This window comes from Natator depressus, chromosome 27, assembly GCF_965152275.1.
Source record: "Natator depressus isolate rNatDep1 chromosome 27, rNatDep2.hap1, whole genome shotgun sequence".
Classification (NCBI taxonomy): Eukaryota; Metazoa; Chordata; order Testudines; family Cheloniidae; genus Natator; species Natator depressus.
The window spans coordinates 14,863,482-14,876,047 of NC_134260.1; the positions used below are offsets into that span (position 1 = coordinate 14,863,482).

Consider the following 12,566-nt stretch of genomic DNA (forward strand, 5'->3'; position numbering starts at 1 on the left):
CCCCGGCTCGGGGCTCCGCGGCGGGGCCGCTCCCCAGGCTCCGCCGCCCCGAGCGCCCCGCAGCCCCGCGCGGCTCTGCCGGGAGAAGGGGCGGGGCGGGGGGCGGGCCCCAGGCGAGCCCGGCCCCGAGCTCCGAGCCTGACCCCCGGCCGCCCTGGGGCGAGGGGTGCGAGCCCGGCCCGCCGCCGGCCTCTGCACCCCAGACACCCCCCACCCCATCTACACCCCCCTCCTCTGCACCCCCACCTCAGACACCCCCCACCCCATCTACACCCCCTCCTCTGCACCCCCAGACACCCCCCACCCCATCTACACCCCCCTCCTCTGCACCCCCACCCCAGACACCCCCCACCCCATCTACACCCCCTCCTCTGCATCCCCAGACACCCCCCACCCCATCTACACCCCCTTCTCTGCACCCCTATACCCTGACCCACCTCACCCCCACCCACCCTCTGCACCTCCAAACACCCCCATCCAATCTGCCCATCCCACACAGCCTCGTCCTCTGCACCCCCCACCCCAAACACCCTCTGCACCCCAAACTACCCCATCAGTTAACTACCAACCCATCTACCCACTCCACACACCCACCTCTCTACACCCCAAACACCCCCTACCCCCAAACACCCCACCCCATCTACACACCCCCACTTTCTGCATTCCCCGCACCCAGACTCCCCACACACACTACCCAACTACCCACCCCAAACACCCCCACCACATCTGCACTCCCCACCCCCACAGCCCCCACCCCAGTACAGCCCCCACCCCTCACCAGCACAAACTGCTATCTCCCCAAATCCAGATACCCACGAACACAACCCTATCAACCCCCCCCCGAAACACCCTCCCTACACACAGCACTCACCCCAGCCCCCCAGTCTACCCCCAGCAGGATCCCCCGCTCCTCACCTCATCTGCCCCCTGAGTCTCCCACCTCAGACCCCCACTGGACCTTCCCCCAACTCCCTGCCAGAACCCCCTCACCACACCCCCACAGAGTCAGTCAGGCGGGGGGGCTTGGGAGCACGTGACTTCCCTCTCTAAATAGGGATAATGGATCCTACTGCCCCTGCCCCACCTAGTTCACAAACCTCGGTGCGGGCTTTGTTTTATACAGATTGTGAGCTCTGTGAGACTGTGCCACACCCAGCCCCAGGGGGCCCTGAGCTCAGTCAGCTCTGTGGGGCATTGGCCCAATGGGGGCCCTGAGCGCTTAGGAACGGCCAGACTGGGTCAGACCGAGGGTGCATCTAGCCAGTGTCCGGTCCGCCGACCGCAGCCAGTGTCTGGTGCCCCAGAGGGAGTGAACAGAACAGGGAATCGCCCAGTGATCCATTCCCTGTCACCCATTCCCGGCTCCTGGCAAACAGAGACTAGGGACACCCTCCCTGCCCAGCCTGGCTGAGAGCCATTGATGATCCTCCATGAGCTTATCTAGTTCTTCTGTCTCCCTTGGGGTCTGTGCAGCGCCTGGCGCGATGGGGCCCTGATCTCAGCTGGGATCTCCAGGGGCCACCATAAAACAAATAACCCTACTCATTAAGGTTTACAAAACAACCAAGGGTAATTTCAGGCCAGCAGGATGAGGTGTTCCTAGCAGCAGCAGCTAATCACCCCCTGTGAGCTTAGAGCCGCCCCAGCCCTGGGTCCGCTGCAATCCCCGATTCTCCACTGATTCCACGGCTGCGGATTCCAGGGAGGCCTAATGAGACCGTAAACTCCTTGCAAAGCCCCACTGTGCTTGGCAGCCCTGCGACAGGAGCCCCTGGCCGGCTCGGCAGAGCTAACGAGCTGGATTTCGCAGCACACAGAGGTGCTCTAAGGGGAGGAAATGAATTCATCCACTGGAATAGGCCCTTGTGAGGGACGGACCCCTTGCGGGACATGAGGGGCTCCCTACAGAGCAAACGAGGAGGCCCCAAATTGCAGGCAGGAAAGGTCCCTGACCCTGTGTGTGCAAGGCCCCGGGCAGACAGACGTTCCCATTTGATAGCGGGTGGATAACCCGAATCCAGGCACCCGCAGGTGGCAGCTAGGAAAAGAAAATAAAGCAAGCAGCATGCAGGCACCAACTTAGAGAATGCAGGGGTGGGCCCCAGGGACAGCACTGCTGCGGGACGCTCGACACCGGCGCAGGGCATCGGGACGAGAATGGGATGGGGACCAGCTCAGTGAGACTCCGGGAAGGCTGCGTTCACGTGCGTGTGCCCATGTGTACGTGTGTATATATATCCCCGTCCCGGGCTCGCCCTGCTCGCCACGGCTGCCCCCACAGCAGGAAACATTAGGAAACACTCCAGCGGAGGCAGGGCCCCGCAGCTCCCTCCTGGGCTCCCGCCGGGTGCACCAAGGACCATGCAGAATTCCTGCAAGCCAAGCCAGGGCTGAAGTCACTCGAGTTGCTCCCACATCAGCCAGCAGGGTCCGTGTTAGGGTGCAGTCAGCACCTGTCCCTGCAGAATTAAGCTCAACCTGCCCTGGACCAGCGAATGCTTTCGAGCGGGCCAGGCGTACTCTGACCGTGGCAAAGCATCGCTCAGCACCGGGTACTGCAGGAGGGAGGCTGGGGTGTGCGCTGCCGAGGCCTGCTGCCCCTAACACTGCCCAGGGGGTGTTGCAGAAGGTGGATTTGAACAGAGCCTGCAGGAGGGAACAGGCCCATTACCTCACTGGCTGATGGCTGGGGTTGGACATGCTGCAGCTGCGCCCCCCCCCAAGCTTGTTCTCTGTGCACAGCAGGCCCTGACGGTGCTGTGACGAGCCTTCCTCCAGCTGCCCCCCAGAATCCAGCCAGGGGGCTTTCACCAGGAGCGTTGCAGAGGAGACGCTGGCGCGAGGCCAGGCATGCCAGCTCCGAGCAGAGCTCCAGGCCCTCCCCTCTCCCTGCGCCAGCCCCCAAAGGACATTTTTTCTCCACTTGCAACCAGAATTTTGCTCCCGCAGCATGGACAGGGCAGGGGGGAAAGGCTGGACAAGGCCTTTTGCCAGCGTATTGTCTATGGCTGATGAGCAATTTCAGTAGCAAGCTGGGGGCTGCTTTTTGCATCTTCCTAAGGCAAGACCTCCTGTCAGGGGCTCGGCTTGCCCCTACCCCAGGCCCAGCTGTCCGCCCAGCAGGCTTCCTGTGCTTCACAGCCCAGTTGCCCTCCGAATAACAGCGTCACTAGCTGCTGGGAAGAGCCAGCTCCTGTGCCTGGATCTCCCAAGAAGCCGGACGGTCCCAGGGCCCCCGCAACAGATGCCGAATTGGTGAAATATTCACAGGGTGGGCTGCCTCCATAACAAACAAAAGGCAAACACCACGGGGAACTCTTTAATCAAGCCAAGAGTCAGCCTTCCAGCTAGAAATCTCTTCATGGGGATTAAAGCCCCACTCACAGCGCACGGCCCAGGGGTTGTGTTCAGAGATAATCCATCTTTATTTTGCTTTTTGAAACATTAAAAGCAGCCCCCCCCCAACCCCCGCTCATTGTTTCATAAACCGGCGGGCACGTGCTGTAGTGCAGAGTACAGGCTGCCAGCGATCTCGGCCTCCCAAGCTCCTGCCTCGCAAGGCCGCACGAGCGAAGGACTTGCTTTTTGCGAGCAGATCCGGCGCTCCGTGACCCAGGCCGCTGGCACAACGTAGGACACCACAGCTGGGAGCTTCGAGCCAGGGGCCAGGTTAGTAAGCACCAGGTACGACATCCATACCTGCCCTGCAGGCCCGGCTCAGCTCCACAGAGCAGTGCGATTTGGTTCCCAGGCCTGCAAACCAAGGGCCTCTCGGCGCTTTGTGGGCCCTAGGATCCATGGGTAGTTCCCCCAAAACAATCAGAGATTGCCCCTCGTCTTTGCCCTCCCTTCTGCAGCCACCACCTTCCACCCCAGAGGTGGCTGCATTTCAGGGGTGCTACAGAGGCAGAGCCTGGGGCAAAAGGCACAAGCGGAATGCCTGGTGATAAATTTGTCAGGAACAATCACAGTAACGAAGCCAAGGGAGAGGAGAGATTCCAGCCGAGGGGGCAGCTCCCTCTGCAGCCAGCCCTCGCCCTCGCGCTGCCAAGGAGGAGGTGACAGGCGCAAGCTCCGCGGCCAGAGGAAGTAGGGTGCAATATTCGGAGCACGAGCCAGGGTTCGATTCCTGGCTCTCCCCCAGACGCCCCGGGCTTCTCTGAGCCGCAGCCCCCAAGCTCTGCCGTAGGGAGACCAGCCCAGCCCTGCCTCGCTGCCAGGGGCGCAGGCTGCGGGGATGGGGCAGGTGCTGCCCTTTAGCCATCGACCCTCATCTCACCAGCCGCCTCCTCCTCTTCAAACCCCTGCCCCGGACAACCCCCCTTCCCCGCCTGGGGGCACGGGGCCGCCAGCCCTGGGTCTCCCCTTCCCTGCCCGTCTCCAGGCAGCCAGCACCTGCGCCGAGCTACCGACCTGGGAGGCGAACGTGACGCTGGCGCCATCTGGTGGGCAAACCGCTCCCTGGCAGGGCCACATCTGGAGCATCGCCAGCAGGTCGGGCCCCGAACCCGCAGGGAGCTGGCAGGCCTCGCAGGGGGGCAGGGGCAGGCAACTTCTCCACTCTGCCCCGCTGCTCCCCTCAGCATGCTCCGTGATGGGGAGGCCACATAGGGTGCAGCGCCCCAACCGGGCACCCCCGCCTGCGGTCGCACCGTGAAAGGCTATGGGGCAGTGGTCATGGCCCCCGCCCCGCCCCAACCATCCCTCCCAGGCGAGCTCTGCGGGCAGCCTCTGCCAGGCCGGGAGCCGCCCCCACCCTGGCCATGGGACCTCCCCAGCCTCCTGCCCCACAGCCCCGGTTCCCTACACCAGGGACCCTCCCTGCCCCCTGCAAGCAGCAGCAGACGCAGAGCCTGAGCGAGGCCAAGCTGGGCCCGTGGCATCGCAGGGCTGGCCGGCCTCACGAGACGACTCTGCTCTGGATGAAGTGCAGCGGGCGCCTCTCCCTCAGGACTCTGGCCATGGGGCCTGGGGGGCCCGCAGCATCCCGCAGCTCCCTGAAGGCCCCGGCTGCCACCAGGTGCAGCCGCACCGGCCCAATGCTGCCCTTGAGGCGGAAGGTTTTGTAGACAGGAAAATCCTCCTGGAGACACTGATCCAGCTGCAGGGAGAGGGAGAGGGGTGGGGGCTCGCCCTGGGCCACAAGCAGGCCGGTTCCGGCTCCGGGAGCCAAGGGTCGCATCACACCCTCTACCTCACCCGTGCACCAAAGCTCCTTCTACCCCAAAGGTCGCCAGCCTGGACCAGCTGGGCCCGGCAAGCCTCTGCCCACAGTGGCCGGTCCCAGCTGCAGCAGGGGAAGGTGCCAGGTGCCCTACAGTGCCGGGACAACTGGCCCCGAGCACTGTTAGCAGCAGGGGCTCTCCCCCATCCCTGTTTGCATCTGGAAGGTCTCGTTACTCCTGGCAACATCCAGGCCCCTTTCGAATCCTGCTCTGCTCCCAGCCTTAGTCAGACCTTGTGGCGAGGAGTTCCACTGGTAGAGCGTCTGGCTCTTCTGCTGCACCGAGTGCCCCCCTGTGCTGTGAGGGTGACGGGGCCCCTCTCAGCCCCAGACATTGCTGTGTGCTTCTCTTCACCTGTGCAATCCCACCCCCACCCCACGAAAGACGGGGCGTCCTGCAGGGCGCAGCCGGGGAGCGCACAAGGGGCCGAGGCCCTGTCCCTGGGCTCAGCAGCGCAGCCGCAGGCCAGGGCTGAGCCGCACCAGAGAGTGCTGCCACCTAGTGGCCAAACCCAGCCACAGACGCGCAGACCTCCCCAGGGGAAAACCCCAGGCCAGGCCGGGGCACCCGTGCGGCTCTGGTGGGGCCAGAGCCCCATGCTGGGAGCAGCCCCAAGCAGGCAGGATCGTTCCCTCCTGCAGGCTGGAGAGGGAAGGTCCATCCCCACCAAAGCCTCCTTCCAGCTCCAGGCCCCTGGATTGGGGCAAGCAGGGGCAGGAAGACCCCCACCTGCCCATGGCACCAGCTGCCTCTACCCCATGCTGCCATTTTCCCAAGGCACTCACCTTATACCGCTGTGCCTCCGACAGATCACGCACGCCCCGCAGCTCCACGAACACCTGGTAATGGGGGGCACAGGCCCCGGAGGAGGCACCTGGGGGGCAGCATGGACCCACGTTAACCCACCCAGCTGGAAGAGCAGGAGAGACATCCCACGCCGGGAGCTGAAGGACAGAGGTGGAAAACCCCCATGGGGGGGGCAGGGACCCAGACCACCCCAGGCTAGCTGGCCGGCTCTCGGCGGCAGTACCTCGCTGCAGATGGGCGCAGAGGCGCTCCCAGAAGGTGCCATCCTGTCGTCAAGCTGCTAAGGGGCTGCCCTGGCACAGCTGCCCCCTCGTCTCAGTGCTGGGATCTGGATCACCTGGCCACTCCATGACACCAAGGCTAGTGCCAGCCACAGCCCTGGGTGGCTCGGCCCCCTCCTGTCCAGCCATCTCATCAACCCCTGGAACCAGGCCCAGCACCAGGACACAGCTAGGCCCGGGCCCCAGGCTGACCAGGCTGGGGGCACGATGTGACGAAGTGGGCCTGTTCTTAATGTTTCCTCTGAATACTGAAGGGATGCCTCTGTTTCCCCTATGCAGTTCTTAAGTCTCTAGGTGGTGGGATAAGGGGGTGTAATTGTTGCAGAGCAAAGGGCCAGGGTACATAAATGGCCGAAACTCTGTCTCCTGGCAACTGATGGCCTGGACCCTTTCCCCCTGCAAGGTGCGAGCTAAAGGGTTGGAGAACAAAGGAACCAGGTGACCTCCTGGCCCGGGAAAGGGACATAGTCCAGAGGACGAGGGGCTGGAGGGAGTTTCAGTTTGGGGCTGGCTGGAGACATGGAGTGAAACATGGTTGTCTGGCTCAATGCCCCCCAAAATGGACCCAGCTGAGGGGTCCTGTTCTCTGCACCTACAAGCTCTGTGTCAGACCATGTTCCTGTCGTCTAATAAACCTCTGTTTTGCTGGCTGGCTGAGAGTCACGTCTGACTGCGGAGTTGGGGGCAGGACCCTCTGGCTTCCCCAGGACCCCGCCTGGGCGGACTCGCTGGGGGAAGCGCACGGAGGGGCAGAGGAGGCTGAATGCTCCGAGGTCAGACCCAGGAAGGGGGAAGCCGGGTGAGCTGTGTGTCCTGCAGACAGGCTGCTCCCAGAGAGGAGACTTCCCCAGAGTCTGCCTGGCGTCGTAGGGAGCAGTTCCAGAGCATCGCCCGGGGACTCCGTGACACAGGCCAGCCAGGCCTGAGCACAGACAGGGTCAGGCAAACCCAGGGGTGCTGAAAGGGGCAGCAGCGCAGAGCACAGTGGGGCAAAGAGGGGCCAGGCTGTCTCAAGCCAGGAGCCCTCGGACACGTACAGGCCCGGCCTTGCCAGCACGGGGCTGGGTACCGGGAGCGGCACTTACCCAGAAGGCTGCTCTCTGCACAGACGTAATCGACCAGCCGGGCTCCCGGCCACATGGCCACGGCGCGGCGCAGGCTCCGGAAGAAGCGCTCCTCGGGGACACCTTCCCCACGCACGCTCAGGGTCTGGCTCAGCCTGGGGAGCCAAGGGCAGGGGGTGAGCGTGGGAATCGGGTGACTGCACCTCTGCCAGCAGGGGGCAGTGCCATGGCCTCAAACTCTCCAGCCAGAACAGCCCCACCCCCGCCCTCAAAGCGCCGGGGAAGGGAGCCCCCAGCCCCCACCCCACTTCATCCTCCCCCCAAACCGCCCTGCAGGGGCAGCTCCCATCTGGTCCCCAGCGTTCCCCAGGCAGCAGCCGAGCGTGTGGGGAGCCGGCACGGGGTGTGTGGGGGCGACTGTCCCCACCTGCGCACGGGCCCCACCACGGGGCACTGGTTGTGGAATTCAGCCACCTTCAGCACCTCCCCGATGCGGCACCTAACGGATAAAGGGGTAGAGAGAACGTGAGCCACGACCGTAGTTCCCGCAACAGGCCCCATTCCATCGCGGCCTCCCATGGACAGCAGGGGGCACATGGCATGGGGCGTACTGGGGTGTGATGTTATTGACATAATCTGGGACCGTATAGATCATTGGTGCAACCAAGGTCCTGTCGTGGCACCAAATCTTATATAAGGGGGGTCAAATAAGGTGTCTCAGACATGGTTACGGTTTCCTGGTTAGGATTATGCTGTCTATATGTGGGTATCATTTTTGTAGTTGAAGTTATGAACATTGGCTCTGTCCTGTCTGTATTTCAAACTTCTGCTCTGCTTCTGGGTGACACCCCAGACAAGTTGGTGTCAGCTCTGCCTAGCCTGCCTGATGGCCCATTAAGGACCATCAGCTCTACAAGTGACCCACTGAGAGAAGGCAGACACGCCTGGGGACTCAGCAAAATATGCAGGGACTTGCCCATGTGACTCCAAACTCCATTTTGCTGTAATTTTCCACAGTAAGAACAAAGAGGGGTTCTTACACCTGGAGGAGACTATAAAAGGCTGATGCCTCATCTCCATCCTGTCTTCAGTCCTGCTTCTTACCTCTGGAGGGACTTTGCTACACTGAAGTTTTGAACCAAGGACTGAAAGACCCAGCTGGGGATGTTCTCCAGAGACTTGATTTGAACCTGCCGTTTATTCTAGTGCTTCTACAAGCCTGAACCAAGAACTTGGCCATCACTGTGTGTCATTGATTCCATTTGACCAATTCTAGCTCTCATCTGTATCTTTTTCCTTTTATGAATAAACCTTTAGATTTTAGATTCTAAAGGATTGGCAACAGCATGATTTGTGGGCAAGATCTGATTTGTATATTGACCTGGGTCTGGGGCTTGGGCCTTTGGGATCAAGAAAACCATTTTTCTTTTACTGGGGTACTGGTTTTTATAACCATTTGTCCCCATAACGAGTGGCACTGGTGGAGATACTGGGAAACTGGAGTGTCTAAGGGAATTGCTTGTGTGACTTGTGGTTAGCCAGTGGGGTGAGACCGAAGTCCTCTCTGGCTGACTGGTTTGGTTTGCCTTAGAGGTGGAAAAACCCCAGCCTTGGGCGGTGACTGCCCTGCTTGAAGCAGTTCGTCCTGAATTGGCACGCTCACTTGGGTCCCGCCAGAACCAGGCTCGTTACAGGGGGCAGATGCTGAGAGGTGCGGGGCATACTGGGGTGGTGGGGGGCACAGGGCGTACAGGACTGGTGGGGCAGGGGGTGTATGGGGCTGGCGGGGCATAGGGGACTGGTGGGGGCGCAGGGCATATGGGGGTGGCAGGAAAGGGGGCACCTGGACAATCCAGCCTGGGCTGTCAGCACCAGCTCGTACTCCTGGCCCTGCTCAACGTCTGCCAGCAGCACGGTCTCGGGGGGCCCCTCAGCGCCCGGCCCCGCCGGCAGGAACTCGCAGAAAGCCCAGCCCGGGCAGAGCAGGTAGCGGGAGTCGGGCTGCTCCGGCCACAGGTTCACCCCGAGCAGAGCTGGTGGGGGGACACTGTGGGTCAGCAGGGAGCGTACACAGCCCCCAGCCCTCCGGCTACCCAGCCCCCACAGACAGACCCACAGCAGCCCCCATGTGCAGCATGGAGACACCCTCTCGGCCTGCAGGCGAATGACCTGAACAGCCAGCACTGGCCCCCCCTTTGCTACGTGGGGCTGGGGCTCACCACGCCCCGCATTGCGCAGACACTGGGCTCTGCTTACGGGGCTCCTGCCTGCACAGGGCGCTGACCCGACCCCGCCTGGCTCGGCCGATGCCCCTTTACCTCCTGCTGCGCCGTAGAAGGGGCAGTAGAAGGGGAGGCCCTGGCACTCTGACTCCCGCAGGGCCTCCCCGTAGAGCTGCTCGCCGCTGGGCTCTGCCACCACCACCACCTGGAGCCGCGGCCACAGGCGCCGGGCGACGCCGTCCCAGCCCCTGGCACACTCTGCCCTCAGCTCCGCCGCCCGCGCCGCGTCGGGAGCCAGCAGCCCCTCCAGCCGGCGCCGGGTCCCCTCAGGCAGCTCCAGCCGGGGACTCAGCTTCCCCAAGGCCAGGTCCTGCGCCAGGCCCTCCCAGCTGGCGCGCAGCACGCCCAGGGCATCGTACAGCTCCGAGGCCAGCCCGGCCTCCAGCGCCCGCAGCGCCCGCTCCCGCAGGGCAAACACCAGCTGCACATACAGGGCCGTGGCTCGCGAGGGCACGGTGCCCGCCTCCTCCGGAGTGCAGTACAGGGTGGGCAGCGGCCAGGCTGCGGCAGGCAGGGAGCAGCCCCGGGCCCAGGAGAAGCGGGCCGTGCCCCGTGGGCTCAGGGCCTCCGGGAAGACTCTGCTGAGGACATCCAGGTACAAGACGGGCCCCTGGGCGGGGAGAGGGGGAGAGAGAGAGATGGAGACAGAGCCAGGGCAGCCAGACACCAGCCATTGTATCTCTCCCGGCCCCCCCGGGTACCAGCCTGCAACACCCCCTCCCCTCCCCCCCTTCCCCCGGTACCAGCCTGTGAAATCCAGCCCCCCAGGGGAAAAGCCCAGCCTAGGACACCTCCCTCCCCTGTAGCTTTCTCCCACTCAGCTCTCACTACCCCCAGCCCCTCGGCTCCCTCTGGCTCAGCTCCAGTTTGGGGCAGCAGGGCCGTGTGGCACATGGGTGGGGGGCTGAGACACATCCCCCCTCCCGGGCACCCTGAAAAGGGGGGAGCCCTGGTCTGCAGCACCCTGCCCCGGCTGCCCCCACGTACCTGCAGGGGGGAGTCCGCGGTGCAGCAGCTCCGAAGCAGAGCCCAGGGCCCCTTCGGCAGTGCCGGGGGGGCAGGCGCCTCGCCCCCGCAGGAGCCGCGCCGTGCCAGGGGGCAACGCTCCCGGAACACGCCGGGGTCTGCGGGGAGAACACGCCGGGGTCAGGCTGAGCCCCCCACGCCCTGCTGGGAGGGGGCGGGCCCAGCCCCCCCCGCCGGGCTGCCCACAAGGGGCTGGGGGCCCAGGGACTGGCACCCTCGCCCAGCGCCAGGCCCTGCCCCGGTACCTGGCTCCGCGGCCCCGGCTCGCCCCAGCAGCCGCAGCAGGAGGCGCTCCTGGCTCCGCCGCACGGCCACCGACGCCTGCTCCAGGTGCCAGCGCTGGCAGCCCACGGCCCGGCCCAGCACCCGCAGCGCCAGCCAGTGCCGGAGAACGAGCCCCCAGGGCCCCCGCCGGCCCCCCCAGGATCCTGCGCCCCCCGGGCGGCAGCGCCAGGCCCAGAGCAGCAGGGCCAGCGCCACGGCCAGCCCGGCGAGCAGCATCACGGCGCTGTGGGGAGAGGGGGGATCGTCAGCACAGAGAGACACACGGACCCCCCCAGCCCCCTGGGCCCCCCAACACCTCAATGGCCCCAGGGCCCCCCACAACCCCACCTGGCCCCCCAACACCTCAATGGCCCCAGGGCCCCCCACAACCCCACCTGGCCCCCCAACACCTCAATGGCCCCAGGGCCCCCCACAACCCCACCCGGCCCCCCACCCGGGCCCCCCAACACCTCAATAGCCCCAGTGCCCCCCACAACCCCACCTGGTGCCCAACAACCCCACCTGGCCCCCAACACCTCAATGGCCCCACCTGGCCCCCCCACAACCCCACCTGGCCCCCCACCCGGGCCCCCCAACACCTCAATAGCCCCAGTGCCCCCCACAACCCCACCTGGCCCCCCACCACCTCAATAGCCCCAGTACCCCCCCAACCCCACCCGGCCCCCCCAATATCTCGGGCCCCCCAGTGCCCCCGGCCGGTCCCGCAGCCCCCCTCCCCCGCCGGGAGCCGCGTCTCCTACCGGCCCCCCCGTGTCCCCCCCGGACACTCCGCCTCCCGCTGAAGTGACGGAGAATTAAAGGGACGGGAGCGGCCCCAGCTCTTAAAGGGCCAGATGCCCATTGACCCCCCCCCCCGGGAACGGGGGGTCCCGCCCTGCGGCCCCCAGGGCAGGGGGCACCTAGAGCTGGGGGGGCAGGGGCAGGGGCAGGGGTGGGGGGCACCGGCAGAGCTGGGGGGGGCCCAGGGCCGGGGGTCGGGAGTGGGGGGGTCACCGGCAGAGCTGGGGGCCCGGGCCAGGGGTCGGGAGTGGGGGGGCGCCGGCAGAGCGGGGGGAGGGGGGGCCCGGGCCAGGGCTCAGGAGTGGGGGGGCACCGGCAGAGCTGGGGGAGGGGGGGCCCGGGCCGGGGGTCAGGAGTGGGGGGGCACCGGCAGAGCTGGGGGAGGGGGGGCCCGGGCCGGGGGTCAGGAGTGGGGGGGGGCACTGGCAGAGCTGGGGGGGGGCCCAGGCCAGGGCTCAGGAGTGGGGGGGCACCGGCAGAGCGGGGGGGGGGCCTGGGCCAGGGGTCAGGAGTGGGGGGGGGCACGGCAGAGCTGGGGGGGGGGCCTGGGCCGGGGGTGGGGGGCACCGAATGTGCTAAGAGCAGCATGCTGGGCCAAGGGCTCCGGGCACCCCCGGGAGCCGGGCGAGGCCAGAGGCAGGAGACGCCACCAACCCTTCCCCTGGAACTGGCCTTTCTGCCCCAGAGAGCGACTCGCCGCCCCCCTGGCCCCGACATCCCAAACAGCAAACCCGAGACCCCCAGCAGCGCTTTCACCTCCAAATGGGAGCAGAGCCGGGCCCCCAGGAGCCCGCCAGGGAGTCAGCAGTTGCTCTC

At 65.4% G+C, this 12,566-nt stretch overlaps 1 protein-coding gene across 1 annotated transcript; it reads right to left on the reverse strand.

Moving 5' to 3' along the window:
* Positions 1-3,430: 3,430 nt before the first annotated feature.
* GHDC (GH3 domain containing) lies at positions 3,431-11,186 on the reverse strand. Its single transcript, XM_074940400.1, has 8 exons — positions 10,931-11,186; positions 10,647-10,783; positions 9,696-10,269; positions 9,221-9,410; positions 7,805-7,876; positions 7,399-7,532; positions 6,011-6,099; positions 3,431-5,101 (listed from the first exon to the last, which is right to left on the reverse strand). Exons 1-8 carry the CDS (start codon positions 11,184-11,186, stop codon positions 4,901-4,903), a joined length of 1,653 nt encoding a protein of 550 aa, XP_074796501.1. The 3' UTR covers positions 3,431-4,900.
* Between the last annotated feature and the right edge of the window lie 1,380 nt (positions 11,187-12,566).

What these genes read in the sequence shown, in the direction of transcription:
- GHDC (XM_074940400.1), bottom strand. Translation starts at nt 11,186, where the DNA reads ATGCTGCTCGCCGGGCTGGCCGTGGCGCTGGCCCTGCTGCTCTGGGCC. An exon ending in CCGCGGACTCCCCCCTGCAG is followed by an intron (nt 10,270 to 10,646) that starts GTACGTGGGGGC and finishes CTCCCCGCCCAG; the next exon opens with GGGCCCGTCTTGTACCTGGA. An exon ending in CGGAGGCACAGCGGTATAAG is followed by an intron (nt 5,102 to 6,010) that starts GTGAGTGCCTTG and finishes CTCTCCCTGCAG; the next exon opens with CTGGATCAGTGTCTCCAGGA.